Source organism: Thalassophryne amazonica, chromosome 5 (assembly GCF_902500255.1).
Source record: "Thalassophryne amazonica chromosome 5, fThaAma1.1, whole genome shotgun sequence".
NCBI lineage: Eukaryota > Metazoa > Chordata > Actinopteri > Batrachoidiformes > Batrachoididae > Thalassophryne > Thalassophryne amazonica.
Window position 1 is genome coordinate 82,414,963 of NC_047107.1, and position 22,651 is coordinate 82,437,613.

The 22,651-nt window shown below is 39.1% G+C and overlaps 1 protein-coding gene across 3 annotated transcripts in view; it reads right to left on the reverse strand.

Annotated features, from left to right (window-relative positions):
- Positions 1-3,874: 3,874 nt before the first annotated feature.
- The window catches only part of letm2 (leucine zipper-EF-hand containing transmembrane protein 2), a 38,286-nt gene continuing 19,509 nt past the window's right edge, over positions 3,875-22,651 (reverse strand). For 2 of the 3 annotated variants that reach the window (XM_034170687.1, XM_034170688.1), the window contains exons 3-11: positions 18,513-19,041; positions 16,353-16,496; positions 15,378-15,515; positions 14,986-15,189; positions 14,739-14,858; positions 14,294-14,413; positions 13,982-14,074; positions 10,805-10,873; positions 3,875-5,771 (exon numbers count right to left, since the gene is read on the reverse strand). In XM_034170687.1, coding sequence (XP_034026578.1) covers positions 5,721-5,771; positions 10,805-10,873; positions 13,982-14,074; positions 14,294-14,413; positions 14,739-14,858; positions 14,986-15,189; positions 15,378-15,515; positions 16,353-16,496; positions 18,513-19,041 — 1,468 coding nt within the window. In that variant the 3' untranslated portion in view covers positions 3,875-5,720. Of the gene's footprint in view, positions 5,772-10,804; positions 10,874-13,977; positions 14,075-14,293; positions 14,414-14,738; positions 14,859-14,985; positions 15,190-15,377; positions 15,516-16,352; positions 16,497-18,512; positions 19,042-22,651 lie in introns of all 3 variants that reach the window. The other variant, XM_034170689.1, reaches the window with a different exon arrangement.

A 22,651-nucleotide genomic window follows, 5' to 3' on the forward strand; every position in this document is an offset into this window, starting at 1 on the left:
AGAGTGTGATTTTAGTTAACGCGTTTCTCAGCATCATCTACCCTCCGTGGACAGTCTGCAGGCCAGCTGCAGCGCCATCAGAAAACTCAGGTGAAATCTGACAAAAAACAGTTATTAACGACTGCAGGTGCATTTTAGTTGACAGTTTTATACAATTTGGGTTTTTTTTTTCAACCCAGTGGCAGCTCCAGAGAGTTTTTCTTGGTGGGGCTGGTTGGTGGTGTGATTATTTTAGTGGGCGTTTGACAAGGAAACAAATCATTTTATGTTACCATAGCAAAGTCCAATGTTTAATGGTGGTGTTGGGGAAGGGGGACACTTTTCTCCCTTTATGTGGAAGAAGAAGAGGTTTATTGTTTAATGTGAGAAGCCAACAAAAGCACTTTAATAGCAACTTATTTCCAGAAGGACCCACGGCACATCTCTCATTCCTCCCCGTCCCCAGCACAGCACATCTGTTTAAGGTCCCAGTTGGGAGCTTGGCTGCAATCAGGAAGCGAACCCGGATCGGTGGCATCCCAGTCCAATGTGCAAACCATTTGAATGGCATGAACTTGAGCAATTATGTACAATGCATAAAGAAAATATCCTGTGATCTGTTGAGATTGGTGTTGATGAATGACAGATGGGTGTGGTGAGGTTAGTTCAGCTCTGGTGGTAATGAAGGCTACAGCTCCGTAAAATGTCTAGGTGCAGATGGGTACTGCAACCCCCCCCACACACACACACAAAAAAACCCTCACGAGGGAAATGGGAAGTGTTTGTACTTTGAACCAAAAACAAAGTTTTAAAATTCTGTTGAAGCAAGTTAGCCTGCAAGCAACAGCTACTCCCAACTTCCCCTTGCCAAATATATATCGTGAATTTGTATGTGTTTCTTTAATTAGTTGTTGTTGTTCATTTGGCTGCTCCCAGTTTTGTTACAGCCAGATCTTCACTGGTATTTGGCACAAGTTTTATGCCGGATGCCCTCTTCCAGACGCAACTCCAGTTTTACCTGGAGAAACACACACAGCTGCTGTTGTTCCAAAGAGGTCTCCCATCCAAGTAGTAACCAGATCCTGCTCTGCTTAGCTTCTGAGATCTGATTGGGCTGACACAGAGCAGACCGGCTTGCTTGCATAGAAACAGTGAAACTTTAATTTGATAACGACAACAAAACACAAGATATTATGGGGGGTTTGAGATTATGCATGTATGCATGCTACCATGACCCAGACCTGGATAAGCAGGAGAAAGTAAATGGATACTTTGGGCAACATATGCCATGTTTATGTACAGTGTGCATAAATGTACAAGTGGCACCATATGTAGCATAGCCCAGTGTACCAGAAATGCATTACCTGCCATACCTTTAACAAAACAGAGTATTTGACTCCTTAAAGAATGTGCTTGTGTTTTAATGTTTGCTCATTCATGTCCTATTCATTGATTTAATCGTGTGCAGCAGTGCATTTATGCGATAAAAGTATCATACAAGATTATTTTTAAAGTAGGTTTAGGTGTAAACCTATGTAGCACTACAGATATTCACAATATTGATCTATGAAGGCAGTATTTCTTAAATTACATAAAATTATACACCAAAGAGATTTTTTGTTGTTAAAACACAACTAGTGGCTTAATAATATGAAAAATAAAGGGGGGGGGGGGGGGGTACTTTTAGCAACTCTTTATAATTACTTTGCCAATCAGTAAACCCTGAGCCCTGAGCACAGCAAGCTACAGCTAAATGCACGCCAAACATCGCCACCTGCTGGTCATGCTGTGAACACAGCCAGCTGTCTTAATAAAAATTATATAAACAGTCATGACATTAACAAATCATTAGTCATTAGGCAGCATATGTTACAGCAGCTGTTGTAGCATTTGGCAGAACACAAACTGCTCTGAGCCATGTGGATTTCTTTTACTTTAAACAACATATTGCTTTATTATAGTCACAAAGTGATGACATCACTGTTTTCACTGAATAGTTAAATTGCTTTGGATTTTGCTTTTGTATTTGTTGTAAACAGAAAAGATATGACAACACTGAAGGCTTAATGCATTTAATCATATGATTTGTAATCTTTCATCACCCAAACACTCATGTGCACAAAGGTGATGCACATCTACAACCCCTGGCAAAAATTATGGACTCACTGGCCTCGGAGGATGTTCATTCAGTTCACAGACATGACACAAAACTAAAGTCATTTCAAATGGCAACTTTCTGGCTTTAAGAAACACTATAAGAAATCAGGAAAAAAAATTGGGGCAGTCAGTAACGGTTACTTTTTTAGATCCCTTTCAATGGGATAAAAAAGTGTCCAAAATATCAACGTAAACTTGTTCATTTATTGATGATGTAATGACAGCCATCTCCCCAGTGCCTTTACCTGACATGCAGCCCCATATCATCAATGACTGTGGAAATTTACATGTTCTCTTCAGGCAGTCATCTTTATAAATCTCATTGGAACGGCACCAAACAAAAGTTCCAGCATCATCACCTTGCCCAATGGAAATTCGAGATTCATCACTGAATATGACTTTCATCCAGTCATCCACAGTCCACGATTGCTTTTCCTTAGCCCATTGTAACCTTGTTTTTTTCTGTTTAGGTATTAATGATGGCTTTCGTTTAGCTTTTCTGTATGTAAATCCCATTTCCTTTAGGCGTTTTCTTACAGTTCAGTCACAGACGTTGACTCCAGCTTCCTCCCATTCGTTCATTTGTTTTGTTGTGCATTTTCGATTTTTGAAACATATTGCTTTAAGTTTTCTGTCTTGATGCTTTGATGTCTTCCTTGGTCTACCAGTATGTTTTCCTTTAACAACCTACCCATGTTTGTATTTGGTCCAGAGTTTAGACACAGCTGACTGTGAACAACCAACATCTTTTGCAACAATGCGTGATGATTTGCCCTCTTTTAAGAGTTTGATAATCCTCTCCTTTGTTTCAATTGACATCTCTCGTGTTGGAGCCATGATTCATGTCAGTCCACTTGGTGCAACAGCTCTCCAAGATGTGATCACTCCTTTTTAGATGCAGACTAACAAGCAGATCTGATTTGGTGCAGGTGTTAGTTTTGGGGATGAAAATTTACAGGGTGATTCCATCATTTATTCCTCAGAATTGAGTGAGTCCATATTTTTTTCCCTCTGCTTGGTCTAAAAAAGTAACCGTTACTGACTGCCACAATTTTTTTTCCTGATTTCTTATAGTGTTTCTTAAAGCCAGAAAGTTGCCATTTGAAATGACTTTAGTTTTGTGTCATGTCTGTGATCTGCTTTTTTTTCTACAAAATTAAACAACTGAATGAACATCCTCCGAGGCCGGTGATTCCATAATTTTTGCCAGGGGTTGTAACCACACAGGGATAAACTGAATAAAAACGTCTGCAGACGCTGTGACACTGATGTACCAAAGGATGTGATGGCAATATTTGTAGGTTTCACTCAGCAATGCCGAGTAGGACGACAAATCCGAATGAACTGTGGATTAAATACATCATACAGGATGTTCAGAAAAGTCAACCAGAAGTAACAATTCAAATGCTCAGTATAACCAGGGAAGACGCTGTTAAACTGGTAAAAGCAAACCTGCAAAATAAGACGTTTTGTTTACAAAGAGAACTGCTATGGATATAAAACAACTTCAATCAGAATGTCAGGTGAAATCTTGAAAAATAACTTAAAAAGGAGTCATACTGCACAAATTAATTTTTTTAATCCATCCTTAAAGGTAATTAAGGTTTCCCATTAAATAGATGTATATGAAGTCCAGTAATAAATAGTTCTGTATCTGGACTCCAGCTCCGTGAGACATCCCAGAAGCAGGTCTACAATCTGTGCAACATCAAGAACAAAGACACTTCTTTCCCAAAAGCAGGTAACACAAGCAGCTGCTCATTGTATTTAAAGGAGTAACACTGTGCACACTTTCAGCAAGTGTCTTAAAAATTCATATTCAAGTTTGGACCCAAAAATGCTCCACAGACACGAAGGTTTGACAATTACCCTTGCAGTCTATGTGGAAGAAACTTTAATATTAGTTTCTAAAGACATAAGAACAACTATTCCAATTGTTTAATTTTGTTTTTTAAGTTTGCGTTAAATTAGCATCCATCAAACAAGAATGAATTCAATCTGATTTTGACTGATGGGAAGGAGAAAACATGACAAAGAGAAGGTGCAAAGGATAGTATACATATTGAAAAGCAGGCCAACACAATATGAAATGCATTTTCATAACACACACAAAAGGTATTGCCTTAGTCACCCATTAACCTTAAGTACAAAATGTAAATTAAAAATATAAACTTTCCTTAACAATATTTTGCTACAAAAATATCCTTTCAATTATGGTGCAGACATCTTACAACTACTTATGGATAATTGGCAATAACCACAATTTCCATCCAGAGGGAAAGCAACCACTGAAATCAGGAGGGCAGTGTGAAAATCTTCAGACCTAATGCAGAATGCTGATGTCAAAGGTCAAATCACAGTCACACAACCCACACTGCTTACACAGTACACAACACAGCAAACCTCTCATGTTACGGCCTTCAGGAAATTTTATACAAATACTGTACACATGAAAGTATACTATACACAAACACAAGCCAGACAAGACCATCAGTCACAATACTACAGATTTTCTTCTTTTGTGGCTTAAATACTCAAAAGTTGTTGCTAACATCTCTCTATGGACATGTCAAGTATTTCTTTCAGATATTAGAATCGTAGTTTTAATGTTTACACTCTTCATTCAAATGGTCTGCAAACTTTACAGCTCACGCATTCAGTGGCTTACCACTAGAGGCAGAGTGACACAGTTCACCTGCCTCCCAAATAACTTTTGACAACAGCAGCAATATGGCGTCCTATTAACTCTCAAGATCTGTTTAAATATGCTAGCCTAATTAACTGTAAAAATTATATTTTGCTGTGTTGGCTGCAGCACCTCATTGCAGGAGTGGCATCCAGCTTATTGAGGAAAAGATAAAGGGAAGACATATTGAACTAAAGTCCAATAAAGCAATTTTAAAACTGACAACATACAGACTGAACAGGCCATTAATTTAAAGGGGTAAAAGGCAGAGAACAAAAATGAAACATGTTAAGAGATGAGCCAGCTGTATATCAAACAATACAAAACTGTTGTGTGTTGAAATTATTTCACATATTTACAAATTTACAGGAGCACAACAAAGTCTTGAGTTAAGGATGAACCATTAAGCAGACTGTAAACCTGGATGTGCCGTGGGATGCTCGGGTGTCACCTTCTAGATGTTAGAACTCAATCTGCCTGCAATCTCTCTATCTGGTGAAATGTCAGGCTGGTTTGTGAAGGTCAACTGAAGACATCCACAGAATGAAGCGCAAACATTTTAAAGCAGTAGTTTCAGTTTCAGGGAACAGAAGCATCCTCAGGTTTTAATGCGGCAACACATGAATTCTCGGTGTGCGGGCAGGAGCAGGCGGCAACCATGACTCCTGGATGGGTTGAAACCAAGATGAGCTCTGCAGCCAGCAAAATGACAGCAGCCAATAACAATGAACGCAGCCAGTGGCCTCCCCTTTTGGGAGTTGTACAGACAGGTGGAGGGAAGACTTTACTTTAGCTGGTGGCTACAATGGTACATCATCTGACCACTGCTTGTTGGTCATCCCTGCTCCCTGAGATCACACTGTGGTGTCATGGTATACGTTTGATTCCTGCTCCCTCTTTATGCACCATTGGCACTCATCTTCTGGGACACCTCAGTTGTAGGTTTAACCTGTAACAGAATTAAAGCAAAGTTGAGCAACATCATCCAGTATTTCCCATGAAATTCATTCTGTATGGCTAGAAAGATATGCATGTGATCTCATATACAACCCCTGGCAATAATTATGGAATCACCGGCCTCGGAGGATGTTCATTCAGTTTAATTTTGTAGAAAAAAGCAGATCACAGACATGACACAAAACTAAAGTCATTTCAAATGGCAACTTTCTGGCTTTAAGAAACACTATAAGAAATCAGGAAAAAAAATTGTGGCAGTCAGTAACGGTTACTTTTTTAGACCAAGCAGGGGGAAAAAAAAATATGGACTCACTCAATTCTGAGGAATAAATTATGGAATCACCCTGTAAATTTTCAATCAATCAATCAATCAATTTTTTTATATAGCGCCAAATCACAACAAACAGTTGCCCAAGGCGCTTTATATTGTAAGGCAAGGCCATACAATAATTATGTAAAACCCCAACGGTCAAAACGACCCCCTGTGAGCAAGCACTTGGCTACAGTGGGAAGGAAAAACTCCCTTTTAACAGGAAGAAACCTCCAGCAGAACCAGGCTCAGGAAGGGGCAGCCTTCTGCTGGGACTGGTTGGGGCTGAGGGAGAGAACCAGGAAAAAGACATGCTGTGGAGGGGAGCAGAGATCGATCACTAATGATTAAATGCAGAGTGGTGCATACAGAGCAAAAAGAGAAAGAAACAGTGCATCATGGGAACCCCCCAGCAGTCTACGTCTATAGCAGCATAACTAAGGGATGGTTCAGGGTCACCTGATCCAGCCCTAACTATAAGCTTTAGCAAAAAGGAAAGGAAAGTTTTAAGCCTAATCTTAAAAGTAGAGAGGGTGTCTGTCTCCCTGATCTGAATTGGGAGCTGGTTCCACAGGAGAGGAGAGGAGCCTGAAAGCTGAAGGCTCTGCCTCCCATTCTACTCTTACAAACCCTAGGAACTACAAGTAAGCCTGCAGTCTGAGAGCAAAGCACTCTATTGGGGTGATATGGTACTATGAGGTCCCTAAGATAAGATGGGACCTGATTATTCAAAACCTTATAAGTAAGAAGAAAAATTTTAAATTCTATTCTAGAATTAACAGGAAGCCAATGAAGAGAGGCCAATATGGGTGAGATATGCTCTCTCCTTCTAGTCCCCGTCAGTACTCTAGCTGCAGCATTTTGAATTAACTGAAGGCTTTTTAGGGAACTTTTAGGACAACCTGATAATAATGAATTACAATAGTCCAGCCTAGAGGAAATAAATGCATGAATTAGTTTTTCAGCATCACTCTGAGACAAGACCTTTCTGATTTTAGAGATATTGCGTAAATGCAAAAAAGCAGTCCTACATATTTGTTTAATATGCGCTTTGAATGACATATCCTGATCAAAAATGACTCCAAGATTTCTCACAGTATTACTAGAGGTCAGGGTAATGCCATCCAGAGTAAGGATCTGGTTAGACACCATGTTTCTAGGATTTGGGGGGCTAAGTACAATAACCTCAGTTTTATCTGAGTTTAAAAGCAGGAAATTAGAGGTCATCCATGTCTTTATGTCTGTAAGACAATCCTGCAGTTTAGCTAATTGGTGTGTGTCCTCTGGCTTCATGGATAGATAAAGCTGGGTATCATCTGCGTAACAATGAAAATTTAAGCAATACCGTCTAATAATACTACCTAAGGGAAGCATGTATAAAGTGACTAAAATTGATCCTAGCACAGAACCTTGTGGAACTCCATAATTAACTTTAGTCTGTGAAGAAGAGTCCCCATTTACATGAACAAATTGTAATCTACACTCAACAAAATATAAACGCAACAGTTTTGGTTTTGCTCCCATTTTGTATGAGATGAACTCAAAGATCTAAAACTTTTTCCACATACACAATATCACCATTCCCTCAAATATTGTTCACAAACCAGTCTAAATCTGTGATAGTGAGCACTTCTCCTTTGCTGAGATAATCTATCCCACCTCACAGGTGTGCCATATCAAGATGCTGATTAGACACCATGATTAGTGCACAGATGTGCCTTAGACTGCCCACAATAAAAGGCCACTCTGAAAGGTGCAGTTTTATCACACAGCACAATGCCACAGATGTCGCAAGATTTGAGGGAGCGTGCAATTGGCATGCTGACAGCAGGAATGTCAACCAGAGCTGTTGCTCGTGTATTGAATGTTCATTTCTCTACCATAAGCCGTCTCCAAAGGCGTTTCAGAGAATTTGGCAGTACATCCAACCAGCCTCACAACCGCAGACCACGTGTAACCACACCAGCCCAGGACCTCCACATCCAGCATGTTCACCTCCAAGATCATCTGAGACCAGCCACTCGGACAGCTGCTGAAACAATCGGTTTGCATAACCAAAGAATTTCTGCACAAACTGTCAGAAACCGTCTCAGGGAAGCTCATCTGCATGCTCTTCGTCCTCATCGGGGTCTTGACCTGACTCCAGTTCGTCATCGCAACTTCGCACAGCCATTGAAGAGGAGTGGACCAACATTCCACAGGCCACAATTGACAACCTGATCAACTCTATGTGAAGGAGATGTGTTGCACTGCATGAGGCAAATGGTGGTCACACCAGATACTGACTGGTATCCCCCCCCAATAAAACAAAACTGCACCTTTCAGAGTGGCCTTTTATTGTGGACAGTCTAAGGCACACCTGTGCACTAATCATGGTGTCTAATCAGCATCTTGATATGGCACACCTGTGAGGTGGGATGGATTATCTCAGCAAAGGAGAAGTGCTCACTATCACAGATTTAGACTGGTTTGTGAACAATATTTGAGGGAAATGGTGATATTGTGTATGTGGAAAAAGTTTTAGATCTTTGAGTTCATCTCATACAAAATGGGAGCAAAACCAAAAGTGTTGCGTTTATATTTTTGTTGAGAATATTAGACAAATATGATTCAAACCACCGCAGCGCAGTGCCTTTAATACCTATGGCATGCTCTAATCTCTGTAATAAAATTTTATGGTCAACAGTATCAAAAGCAGCACTGAGGTCTAACAGAACAAGCACAGAGATGAGTCCACTGTCCGAGGCCATAAGAAGATCATTTGTAACCTTCACTAATGCTGTTTCTGTACTATGATGAATTCTAAAACCTGACTGAAACTCTTCAAATAGACCATTCCTCTGCAGATGATCAGTTAGCTGTTTTACAACTACCCTTTCAAGAATTTTTGAGAGAAAAGGAAGGTTGGAGATTGGCCTATAATTAGCTAAGATAGCTGGGTCAAGTGATGGCTTTTTAAGTAATGGTTTAATTACTGCCACCTTAAAAGCCTGTGGTACATAGCCAACTAACAAAGATAGATTGATCATATTTAAGATCGAAGCATTAAATAATGGTAGGGCTTCCTTGAGCAGCCTGGTAGGAATGGGGTCTAATAAACGTTGATGGTTTGGATGAAGTAACTAATGAAAATAACTCAAGACAGAACAATCGGAGAGAAAGAGTCTAACCAAATACCAGCATCACTGAAAGCAGCCAAAGATAACGATACGTCTTTGGGATGGTTATGAGTAATTTTTTCTCTAATAGTTAAAATTTTGTTAGCAAAGAAAGTCATGAAGTCATTACTAGTTAAAGTTAATGGAATACTCAGCTCAATAGAGCTCTGACTCTTTGTCAGCCTGGCTATAGTGCTGAAAAGAAACCTGGGGTTGTTCTTATTTTCTTCAATTAGTGATGAGTAGAAAGATGTCCTAGCTTTACGGAGGGCTTTTTTATACAGCAACAGACTCTTTTTCCAGACTAAGTGAAGATCTTCTAAATTAGTGAGACGCCATTTCCTCTCCAACTTACGGGTTATCTGCTTTAAGCTACGAGTTTGTGAGTTATACCACGGAGTCAGGCACTTCTGATTTAAACTTCTGATGATTCCATAATTTTTTCCTCAGAATTGAGTGATTCCATATTTTTTCCCCTCTGCTTGGTCTAAAAAAGTAACCGTTACTGACTGCCACAATTTTTTTTCCTGATTTCTTATAGTGTTTCTTAAAGCCAGAAAGTTGCCATTTGAAATGACTTTAGTTTTGTTTCATGTCTGTGATCCGCTTTTTTTCTACAAAATTAAACAACTGAATGAACATCCTCCGAGGCCGGTGATTCCATAATTTTTGCCAGGGGATGTACATACTAAAACCAGTCTCCAATTACTGATCTCTGGCACCTGATTAATTACAATAGTTACTTAAAAAACAGATAGCCATTCTGGGTATGCCATAGTGTGTTGTAGAACCTTGTGACCAATTGCAAAAAGTTTGGACATGTTCAAAATCATTATGCTGTGACTCATTGTGATCCACCTAAGAATATAATTGGACTGCAATTTGTACAGACAGGGGGTGAGACATGTCTTTTTACATACTACTTTGGTTACTTTGGTTTTTATTGTGTTACTGCATCTTGAATAAATGGTTTTAACTGAATGTGGATTTCGCTGTGCGGCCACTGATGCAAAGTTAAAATTACAGGCTGAAATTAACATATAATTCAGTTTGTTTTCTGTTTTATTTTACTGACCCAAGTGGGCAACGATTGTGCGGTGCGCAGGTGGAGATTAGCATGGCTCGACAAGACGCACAGCTGTTGGGCGTGAGGTGGATTGACAAGCATGGTGCAGTGCCCAGGCACACAGCTCCGCTTACTGCTTTAGCGAAAGCATCACGGAGGTTTGCACATATGCCCTTGTTGCATCCCATTATCAGACTGCACAGACCATGTCTTTTGTTTGCTTTGTTTTTTTGTAGAGATTTTCAGGCTGCTTGTTCATGCTGTGTTAGATTACTGTGTTACAGACAAATGTAAAGTGAATACAGTAACATGTTACTTTGTAACTCGTTGCACCAAACACTGGGTTAAAATAAATAGCTGGGTGGAAAACAGAGGGAGAAAATTTGCAACAGTGATTGGTCTATATCTATGTAGCAGCTATTTTTAGTTATACTGATGTCATACTAGTTGTATGTGGATACAGCAGATACAGGAAACAAAAAAATGCCAACCTGAAGGACTTCAACAGGAGACAGAGGTTTGTCTGACAGCAAAGGAGCCTCATCTCTCACTTCTTCTACCTACATCAGTTTAAAATGGAAAATTTAGGACACTTGAGCAGAATGGGATGTCACATATTGTGAGCTACTGACTCTGTGGAGATGTTTTGTTCCAGTATGTGATAATACAGGAATGTTAATTCATTGTGCTGGGATATGAAATATGTGTATTTCCCACAATACAAAAACATCCAGTGTGACTAAACATTAGCCATCCCCCAATTCAAATCCAGCCTTAATACGTCTCTATATTTTTTACTATCTCTACAGATTATTACCTCCGCCAAGGAGGTTATGTTTTCGGTCGCATTTGTTTGTTTGTCTGTCAGCAGGATAACTCAAAACGTTTTGAACGGATTTTGATGAAATTTTGTGGAGTGGTTGGAAATGACAAGAGGAACAAGTGATTAAATTTTAGTGGTGATCCGGATCACGATCCGGATCCAGGAATTTTTTAAAGGATTCTTCACCACTGCGGGATAGGGGGAATTTTGACATTCTAGTTTCTAACTCCACAAAAACAAGGCAGAAAGGCTTGAAAAAAATTAGGGTGTAACATAGTCAAATGTTCTATCAAACAAAAAAGTTTGGTGATGATCGGATCCGGATTCCGGATCTGGTGATCCAGAATATGCAAAAATATAGGGAAAACAGAAAATGTGTCGGTGTGAGGTGACAATTGAAGCTAGAGATGCACAACTAACACCAAATTGTAGCTGAATCTGTACTGATTCAGTAAGGTGTCATCAGATTGATGTAGCTTCAAATGCTTTGGAGCTAGATCTGATAGAAACTGTTACTGAAGCATTCACTTACATTTGTAATCTGTCTGTCAACAGGAACTTTCCCAGACGAAATGAAAATTGCCAAGGTAGTCCCATTATATAAAAATTGAGACAAACATAATTTTTCAAATTATAGGCCAGTGTCATTGCTTCCACAGTTTCCTAAAATTATGGAAAAAGTTTTTGTGACAAGGCTGGACAAATTCATTGAGAAACATATTTTAAATAATGCTCAGTATGGATTCAGAAGAAAACATTTGACAGCTATGGCAATTATGGAATTAACAGAGAAAATATCAACAAAAATAGATAAGGATTATTTTGTAAGTATTTTTATCGACCTGAAAAAGCTTTTGATGTTATCGACCATTCAAGATTGCTTCACAAGTTACAACAATATGGAATTAGAGGTATTGCACATCAGTGGGTAAAAAGCTACTTAGAAAATAGAAAACAGTTTGTTCAGATAAATAATACTAAATCGGAATTGCGTAACATTATTTATGAAGTACCACAAGGGTCGGTACTTGGACCCAAACTGTTTATTTTGTATATCAATGACTTTGTGAATGTATCTAAAGTACTTGGCAGCATATTATTTGCTGATGATACATTATTTTACTCTGGATCAGATATACAGGAAGTAGTACAAGTGATAAATACAGAGTTGGAAAAAGTTAAACATTGGTTTGATATAAACAGATTGTCACTAAATCTTAATAAGACAAATTTCATATTAATGACAGAGTGGAAAAAAATGATGTGTCATTAAAAATAGATGGAATGGACATACAAAGGGTAAAAAACGAAATTTCTAGGAGTCATGATTGATGAAGATCTTACATGGAAGTCACACATAAATTACACAAAAGGAAAAATAGCGAAAGCCATTGCTATTTTGCATAAAGTAAAATTTTCGTTGAATAGTTATGGTTTATTAACATTGTACAATTCATTGATTGTCCCATATTTAATTTATTGTGTAGAAATCTGGGGATCAACATGTAAAACGTATACACAACCATTATTTATTCTGCAGAAAAGAGCTTTAAAAATGATTAGCAATAGTCGTTTTAGAGATCCATCTAATCCATTATTCATTAAGTATAGGGTACTTAAATTTCATGATTTAGTTGATTTGAAAATATTACAAACAATGCACCAAGCTAATAAAATACCTTACCAATAAACATTCAAAATATGTTTGAAAAAAGAGTAAGTTAAAATTAAGTTATAATTTGAAAAGAGTAGAAGTCTTTAAAAAACCAAGATTCAGAACCAAAGTAAAGGAACGGAGTATTGCAGTGAATGGTGTAAGATTATGGAACCTCAACAAAGAAATCAAAGAATCAAGGTCGCTTAAATTATTTAAAAAACGTATTAAACTAGATGTATTAAGTATGAAACTAGGAAATAAGTCAGTGGGCTGTGACAAAGTCTAAAATGTAATCTGTTAATAATGTCTAAAATGTAACCTGTTAAAAAATGTAAGCTTTTAAATAATGGCTAAAATTATGAAATAAGTCAGTGGTATGTGACAAAGTCAAAAAATGTAATCTGTTAAATAATGCTTAAAATTGAAAGATTGTATTGTAAAAGGGGCAGAAAATATAAGACTTGTTCTTCCCTCTGCTCCTTTTCATTCAATGTCTTGTAATATATTCATTTCTGCTTTTCTGTTTTTTCTTTTAAATGAATGAAATAAATATTAAAAGATCCAGAAGAAGACTGCCATTACCGAAAAATCGTTTTTATACAATAACTTTTCAACTAATAAAGACATAAAAGTGATTCCAAGTTCTAGTGGTATGTTTTCATGGTCAAGGATGTCAAATATAAAGGAAAGAAAAGTGTATGTATCATAGTTTTGGTTGTAACACTGAATTGTTAAATAGATCAATGTGCCAAGGAGGGAATCTCTTTAGGGTCAGTGACCCTATGGCCTTGTTTAGAGAAGTGTTTCATAAATGTTAAAAAATTCATATATTTGCAGTTTAGTTGAATAATAAATTGAATTTTGTCTCTTATTTGTTTTTGTCTATAAGCACATATCAATTATCAGTGCTCAGATGACAGTAGCTTCTGGGAAAGGTGCAAGTTGCAATAAACTGTGATGCCAAGCGCTAAGGATACATGCTATCCAGTCACAGCAGATTAAACTTTTTTTTTTTCTTTTTTTTTTACTACTGAGCAAACATCATTGTTAGACTTTTTTAGGTTCAATGATTCCACGGCGTGTAGATGTTATGGCGTCAGTGACCCCATGGCCTTGGCGGAGGTTTGCACTCTCTGAGTGCTTCTAGTTATCTTATGATACTGGGTGCTTGGTGTAGGACATACTAACAGGTCTGTCTTTGACAGTTACAGCAGGGTCTGACATATCAGCAGAGACTGAAGTTGTGTTTGTTCCAGACGTCTGTGTTGAAGTAAAAGATTTCTGCAAAAATAATGTTATAGTTATTTTTTTTTTTTTAAAGCCCCTGTATGCATGCGCACACACACACAATCTTAACTCCATGTCCAGTTGTTTTAAATCAATTTTTTTTTTTTTTACACAACTAGAGAGAAAGGAAAAAAATATTTTCATTGACTGAGCATTATATTCTTATGTCAACACATTGTCTTAGAAGATTTATTTAGACTTATCAAGTCCCACCTCTATTTTAGGAACAGCAGGGATCACTGGCTGTTTTGGTTTGAGGTCAGTCAGGTACATGGCTCTGGAGAGCAACATCAAAGAAGGAGGAACATTCTCCTTTAGATGTAGATCCAGCCACTAATTAAGGAGCACAAGTATAAAGACATCACAAATTAGGTTATTTTATTAGACACATTTCGGATTGCATCTACTAAAATGGTAAAGGGGGGGGGTGGCCCAAAGAGCTATTACAAAATGTGATATGCATGGCCGAGTGAGCATATCAGCCACTGTAAGTGTCATCTGTCATTTATCTTTGGAACAAGTACTTCTTAACAACTAACAGGCTACATCATCATCCTCAGTTGATCATACTCCAATCAAGGACACATTTATGACTCTAGGAATGGGTTTCTATTAGCTAATCAGTACTTCAGTCTCTGAGCGCAATGCAGCAGTTCACCTGTTGCAGCTGCTGTTGTAGCTGTTCAGAGGTGAGTCCCAGAGACCTCATTCCTCGACTGTGACATGCTGCCTGTATTTCTGACACACTCATAGCTCCCACGCCTTCTGCTGCTATCATCTGCACAAAAAAATGGGGATGTGTTAAAACTGTTATAGTACACAAACATCAGAAGACGAAAAACATTTAATTTGTGCCAAGCAGAGCACGTCATGTGGACAGATAAGGTATCTTAGTTACATTTCACCTCATCATCTGCCTTGATGGTCCTGAGTTTCATCATCAACTGAAAACGCAGCAAATTGTTTGTGCCGATAGGTTGCAGCTCCAGCAGCTTACACAGGGCCACCAGCTGGGGGCGCTCCAAGTGCTCCAGCGTCAGCTCATCCTCAAACAGCTTAGAAAACCTGACAATGTCCTTCGTGGTGGGCTGTTCACCTGAGCCGCGAACCTAACAAGGACAGACAGCACCATTATCAGGAAGAACCTAAAACAAGAATCAGTGCCAGAAGGTTCACAACTATAGTTCATCCTTCTGGGGAGTTAAAACAAAACAAAAAATAATGCAATGATGGTACAACTGTGTCACTGGTTTTGAAATACGTACATTCATTAAGATTTGAAATGTTACTCATTTACCTTCTGAACATATGTGGAGAAATGCTGTGTCTCATCCTCAGCTTTACTCTTATTTCTATGAGCCATTTCCACAATAGTCTCTTGGAGAAACTTGGCCAGTTCTAGCTTAGCAGCCAGACCCTTCTTCTGCTTCTCCTCCTGTACAAAAAATGAGAAGAGACTAACAACTATTTTCACTGTTCAGAGCAAATGGCAGACAGTGTGTGTGGCGTCGTGTGGGTGAGCGGTTTGCTGATGTCAACGTTGTGGATACTGACTGGTTTTCTGACCCCCCCCCCCCCACCCCAATAAAGCAAAACTGCACATTCCAGAGTGGCCTTTTATTGTGGCCAGTCTAAGGCACACCCGTGCAATACTCATGCTGTTCAATCAGGACCTTGACATGCCATACCTGTGAGGTGGAATGGATTATCTCACTAACACAGATTAAGACAGATGTGTGAACAATATTTGAGAGAAACAGGTCTTTTGTGTATATAGAAATTGCTTTAGATCTTTGAGATCAGCTCATAAAAAATGGCAGCAAAAACAAAAGTGTTGCATTTATATTTTTGTTCAGTGTATGTTACATTCTCAGAAGCCAGACATTCTTATCCAGAAAACACAAGAACTGTGAATCATTCAACCTTGATCTTGAGTGGCTAGGAAACACTAGAACTGACAGATGTCTGTATTCAGTGAATAAACCTGCACATTTTTCTCTGACGGAGTTCTAAAATTAGAAAATAGAATTTTGTACCATTGGTGTACTCTGATCCCTGACACAGATCCATCAATAAAACAGACTTGATAAAAAAACTGTGCAGTTGTCTTGATATTTTTCAAACATGGTATGTAAATTAGGCAAAGTCAGCTACCTGCATCACATCAGTCCTGACGTTTTAGTGCAGTTGTAAGTCAGATCTATAGAGTTACATAATCAGGAGAATAAACCCTGTCATGGGGTCAGTCTGGTGTTTGTATGCACACGCGTGCCTTTTTGGATTCCGTCTCAAAGGTGGAGGGTAACATTTCTGGAAAGAGCTTGAGGAAGACAGGTAGAAGAAACTCCATGAAAGGCACGATGATGAACAACGAGAAGGGCACAAGACGGAACAAGTCTGCACAGGTTCTCATCAGCTGAAAACAAAGAAAGTCACAAAATCAGACTGGTAATATCCATGATCCATAGCAGCATTTGGGCAAACCTCAGAACATTCAGCCATTGAGCTAAATGTTGCAAGATTAGAGCATGAATACTGTACTATATGTAATCAACGCAGCATCTAACTTGCAACTCTAGAAAATTATATGATTTTACATGGAATAATCCACATTGTGATACATCTCATACAGTGCTGGAGATACTGATGGGTCACTTATTTATACAACACATCTTTGCACAAATTCATTAATAAGTAGGAAAATTTGGGTATGGGAAGGTGCAATTACACCAACTTAGAACTCATTACTATCCAATTACATTTTCATGTAACACACCAATTACATGGACACAGTACCTGTAACTCCCTGAACATTTTAGTGGTTATATGATGGCCATTTAACAATGATATACACAACACTGAGTCAGTAAACAGACTTTTTTGTGTGTTTGTTTTGATTTTTAAAGAAGCATGTTAGCATGTAGCTGTGTGCTCAGCAACCAGCACTTGAATAGACTGTTTTGTGTGTATGCCAATGAAAGTGGTCAAGTGGTTAGTATGCTTGGTTTCTGTGTGGGATCTACATTCAAACCTCAAACCAGTTAACCAGTTTTCTTTTTGTTTTGTTTTTTTTAACTGGTGTGTTTGCTCAAATAACATCATGTTTGCAGTCACAATCCACACAGGTCACAATCTACACTGCATTTTGAAGACGTCTGTGCCATTTTGACAGACGTGCAAAAGTCTGCTTGCCTTTACAGTTCACCACTGGAGTCAGTGCCACATGGAGTATGAGAAAGTGCACTGGAGAAGCAGCAGTCAACAATTTTAATCCTGTTATATCATCTTATTTATGTGCTGAAATTCATCTCTTTTTTTCGGAGTCTGTTTTCATATGCGAACATCAAACTCCTCAATTTTTTTTTCCAATATTCTGTTGTGATTTGAGGTCATCGTGTAGCCGAGATGGCACACTTTTGAGAATTGGCTGTGTTGCACTGACTCATTAACACAGTCCATTTCTCAAGACATCTCAATTGTACCTCTGTTCTTTATTCCATTATCCTGTCACTGTGAAAACTGGACTATGTTGTTTAGCTGCAACATTTTTGCCAATCTTGTGCTTTTTCTTTTGTCAAGCTACAACAGACATAGCAGATGGTCACCCCACTGAGTCTTGTCTGCTTAATATCTTTTCCTTACAACAGTTGCAAATGTCTAGCTTACGGGGTGGACAAGCGCTAGACCTTACTTGTGTATAGCACTTGCAGGCAACATGATTTGGAGCTGTATAAATAAATTTGATGTTAGCATGTCAAAAAAATAAAAACAAATACCTTGCTTGATTACGCACAATTCTCTTCTTTGTATCCATCAGAAGCAAAGCTGACATGCAGCAGCGCATGACTAAACAAGTTTAGTGATAATGGCCCAGAGGAAAATCATGCAAAAGGAGAGAAACATGAATGACGCTTCTTACAGCAAAGTCTATTAGAATGAAAATAAAGACACCAGATGTCTGTAAGAAACCAGATGGGCAAGTTGCCTGGATTAGAAGGCAATGTGGAAAGGCAAAAAGCAGCATAAATCAAACAAAGAACAAATCACAGATCCAGATCACTGTGGAACAATTTCTAAACATGCCATAGATCAGGGGTGGGCAACTTTTTCCAGAAAGGGCCAAGAGGGTGCAGGTTTTCTTTGCAGTCACTGACTCCACCAGGTGATTTCACTGATTAACTTATTCCATCTGCTCAAAGTGATATTAATTAGTGAAATCACCTGGTGGAGTCAGTGGCTGCAAAGAAAACCTGCACCCTCTTGGCCCTTTCTAGAACAAGCTGCCCACCCCTGCCCTAGACTGTCATGGCATTGCAGGTTTCACAGGTGGATAACAACAAAAAAAAAAAAAAAAATCAAAATAGAACACAAAATAAAAATAAAAGAAAAATACTGTACTTCCACACCATAATCAACATCCAATTTTTCCTACCCTCCTTCTTTCCCTCCGAGTGAGAAGTTGTCCATGCAGTAGCCGCCATACCATCCTGCCTGAGATCTTAATGTCTATTCCAAGTAACCGGAAGCCATTGTAGTAATGTTTCAACTCATCCACAATCCTCTGGTATATCGACTTTTTAACAACTGCCCTTTCTTGGACTGGAGGGGGGTTAGGTGTTGTGATGATAGTGGATGCTGGACTGGGAACAGATGGAGGTTTGGACTGGAGTGCAGGGCCTGCAGTGTCCTTTTTTGCCTCTGACAAAGCCTGGGCTGAGGCTACAGAAGATTTTGTGCCATCCTGTTTAATATCTTGAAGCCAAACTCCTGAGCTGTGCAGTGACCGCGGAAGCAGGGTGGAGCTTTGGCCAAGAGCAGGTGCACAGCAACACGGGGGGTGAGCATAGCGGGAAAGTCTGAGTGGGACTAATGACAAGCAGTGCCTGGGAGGGTCTATGTGGATACAACGTTTGGAAGATAACAAGGAGCTGTTGTGCCTCTTGGATAACAAGTATGATCCTCTGTTGACATAAAGCAGAAAAGCAAATCACCTTTTAATGAATGCAAAGTTTTTACACACATAGAAAAGCATCATGCTAATGCTGACATATTTGATTAATTATTTCATCAACACTGTGGTAATCAGACAGAGCTCCAACATCATAATTTAATAAAGGTGCATGTTTATATATCTTCCACACATCCTCTATTTGTCATGAAATCTTGAAAACTGATGACATTTAGAAGAATTGACCAGTATGAATGAGCAGCAATTTTCTATTCTTGAATGACAAATTCTTCAGAGATCCTAACAAAATAAACATTTAAAAAAGGCATGGAAAATATGAGTCAAAGAACAGACTTTGTGAAGAGAACTTACTTACAGATAAGCTATGGTGATTTGTTTTTCCAAGACTGTAAAATACAGATATGTCTATGTTTACTATAAGCTGTCAAATTGAACATGCTAAACAACAATAATTATTCATTCTTTCTTTGAATTTATGCATACATCATCATTCTAATATTAAGGTTCTGTTTCTAGCATGTTGGCATTTAAAATGTATATATGAAGATTGCTGTGTGACATCTATCATTCACACACTTCTTTGCAGCTTTACACCTGCAGGTACAGTAGTGTTCAGAATAATAGTAGTGCTATGTGACTAAAAGGATTAATCCAGGTTTTGAGTATATTTCTTATTGTTACATGGGAAACAAGGTACCAGTAGATTCAGTAGTTTCTCACAAATCCAACAAGACCAAGCATTAATGTTATGCACTCTTAAGGCTATGAAATTGGGCTATTAGAAGAAGAAAAAAAAAAAAAAAGTAGAAAAGGGGGTGTTCACAATAATAGTAGTGTGGCATTCAGTCAGTGAGTTTGTCAATTCTGTGGAACAAACAGGTGTGAATCAGGTGTCCCCTATGTAAGGATGAAGCCAGCACCTGTTGAACATGCTTTTTTCTTTGAAAGCCTGAGGAAAATGGGACGTTCAAGACATTGTTCAGAAGAACAGCGTAGTTTGAGTAAAAAGTTGATTGGAGACGGGAAAACATATACGCAGGTGCAAAAAAGTATAGGCTGTTCAACTACAATGATCTCCAATGCTTTAAAATGGACAAAAAAAAACGGAGACGCGTGGAAGAAAATGGAAAACAACCATCAAAATGGATAGAAGAATAACCAGAATGGCAAAGGCTCACCCATTGATCAGCACCAGGATGATCAAAGACAGTCTGGAGTTACCTGTAAGTGCTGTGACAGTTAGAAGACGCCTGTGTGAAGCTAATTTAGTTGCAAGAATCCCCCGCAAAGTCCCTCTGTTAAATAAAAGACGTGCAGAAGAGGTTACAATTTGCCAAAGAACACATTAACTGGCCTAAAGAGAAATGGAGGAATATTTTATAGACTGATGAGAGTAAAATTGTTCTTTTTGGGTCCAAGGGCCGCAGACAGTTTGTGAGACAACCCCCAAACTCTGAATTCAAGCCACAGTTCACAACAAGACAATGACCCCAAGCACACTAGTAAACGAGCAAAATCTTGGTTCCAAACCAACAAAATTAATGCCTCGCATTGTGAAGATCGCAGATGTGAAGAAATCATGAAAAACTGTGGTTATACAACTAAATACTAGTTTAGTGATTCACAGGATTGCTAAAAAAGCAGTTTGAACATAACAGTTTTAAGTTTGTAGCATCAACAGCAGATGCTACTATTATTGTGAACACCCCCTTTTCTACTTTTTTTTTTTTTTTTTTTTTACTAATAGCCCAATTTCATAGCCTTAAGAGTGTGCATATCATGAATGCTTGGTCTTGTTGGATTTATGAGAATCTACTGGTACCTTGTTTCCCACACTACTGTACCACATCTCTCCGTCCAACCAGACACGTAACCTCAACACACCTGTAGTGGGTATAAGAGTTTCAAACCCAGAATAAAAGTGTTTTCCTGAGAGGCCTACTGGTACTCATGCTCCCCAGAATAGTGAGGTGTGTTGCGCAGAAACTTTTAGGTACTCAGAGATTAAAAAGCTAAAGTTAAGCCATGTGCTCATTATTTATTTAACACTCCCACAGTCCTGCATTGACGGTTTAAAAAAAAGAACTTTTCAGAAAACAATAGAAGTATTTTTCATATTAATGAATACCAAAAGACTAGGATCGTTCAGTTGTAGCTTCACTAACCACACCACGAACTGGGTGAGCGCAAACAGCATATTTGGGAAAACACAACACTTAAAGTGCATACGAGGTCTGTTAGAAAAGTAACAGACCTTTTTATTTTTTGCAAAAACTATATGGATTTGAATCATGTGTGATTGCATCAGCCAAGCTTGAACCTTCGTGCGCAAGCGTGAGTTTTTTCATGCCTGTCGGTTGCGTCATTTTCCTGTGAGCACGCCTTGTGGGAGGAGTGGTCCAGATTTTCATCGTCAGGAAATTGGCTGATCGACTGCCGCTTTGCTTCATCAAAATTTTTTCAGAAAGTGTGAGAGACAGCCAAGTGGAAACCATTTGGAAAATTCAGATGGCTTTCGGTGAAGATCTTATGGGGATCACACAGATTAAGGACAATTACAACTGGATTAAAGACGGCCCACAGCAGCGGATAGCGCGCCACGCACCGAGCGGCGATCGACAGGCTCAAACGACCAGATCATTTCGAAAGTGAATGCTTTGTTGATCCGGGATGTCGTCTGACTACCAGAGAAATGGCAAGACAGCTGGACACAGCACTTTTTCGGCACATTCCACTGTTACAGGAGTTTTTGTAATGGAAAGAGGAGTGGAGAAATTCGCCACGGAGCCGCTCATGGCGCGGGACAAAAGCACCTCCGTGTTGGTCTCACAGGACAAGCCCTAACATGCCCAGCTTTTGCACCATTCGGAAAATTCTGACGGCTTTCGGTGGCTTTTCAGTTGTGTGACTATCCGAGAAATTGATGACGGGCTGCACACGCCACAACATGTCCTGTGAGGCTTCATCACGGCGTTGCTTTTTGTTGTGTGCCCTGCGCCTCCGTCCCGACGCGCGAATCCCTCCGCACATCTTTTCATGCCGAAAAAGTGCTGATGTTAAACTCTTCTGCCATTTCTGTGGTAGTCAGATGACGTCCCGGATCAACAAAGCGTTTACTTTGGAACGGCACATTCCACTGTTACAGGAGTTTTTGTCATGAAAAGACGTGCGGAGGGATTCGCGCGTCGGGACGGAGGCACAGAGCATAGCACGCATGCGCACGAAGGTTCAAGCTTGGCTGATGCAATCACACATGATTCAAATCCATATAGTTTTTGCAAAAAATAAAAAGGTCCGTTACTTTTCTAACAAACCTCGTATTTACTGTTACAATCAATCTGCTCTGTGTAAAGCCCCTTTCACACGGGGCCTGCTTCAAGTTGCTTCATGGAACGTCATGACGACACCACGTTGATGCAACCTAGTGCAGAGTTGATGCAGCTCAATGCCACCACACTGTGAGGGATGGAAAGGGTGACGCAAAACTGACGCCAAAAATTAAACGTTTAAGAGCCAATTTTTTTTAAGGTTCAGGCAGGCTGTGACTCAAGCCTACTCGGATTTCAACGAAACATGGCTCAGAGATGGAACCTACCAAGAAA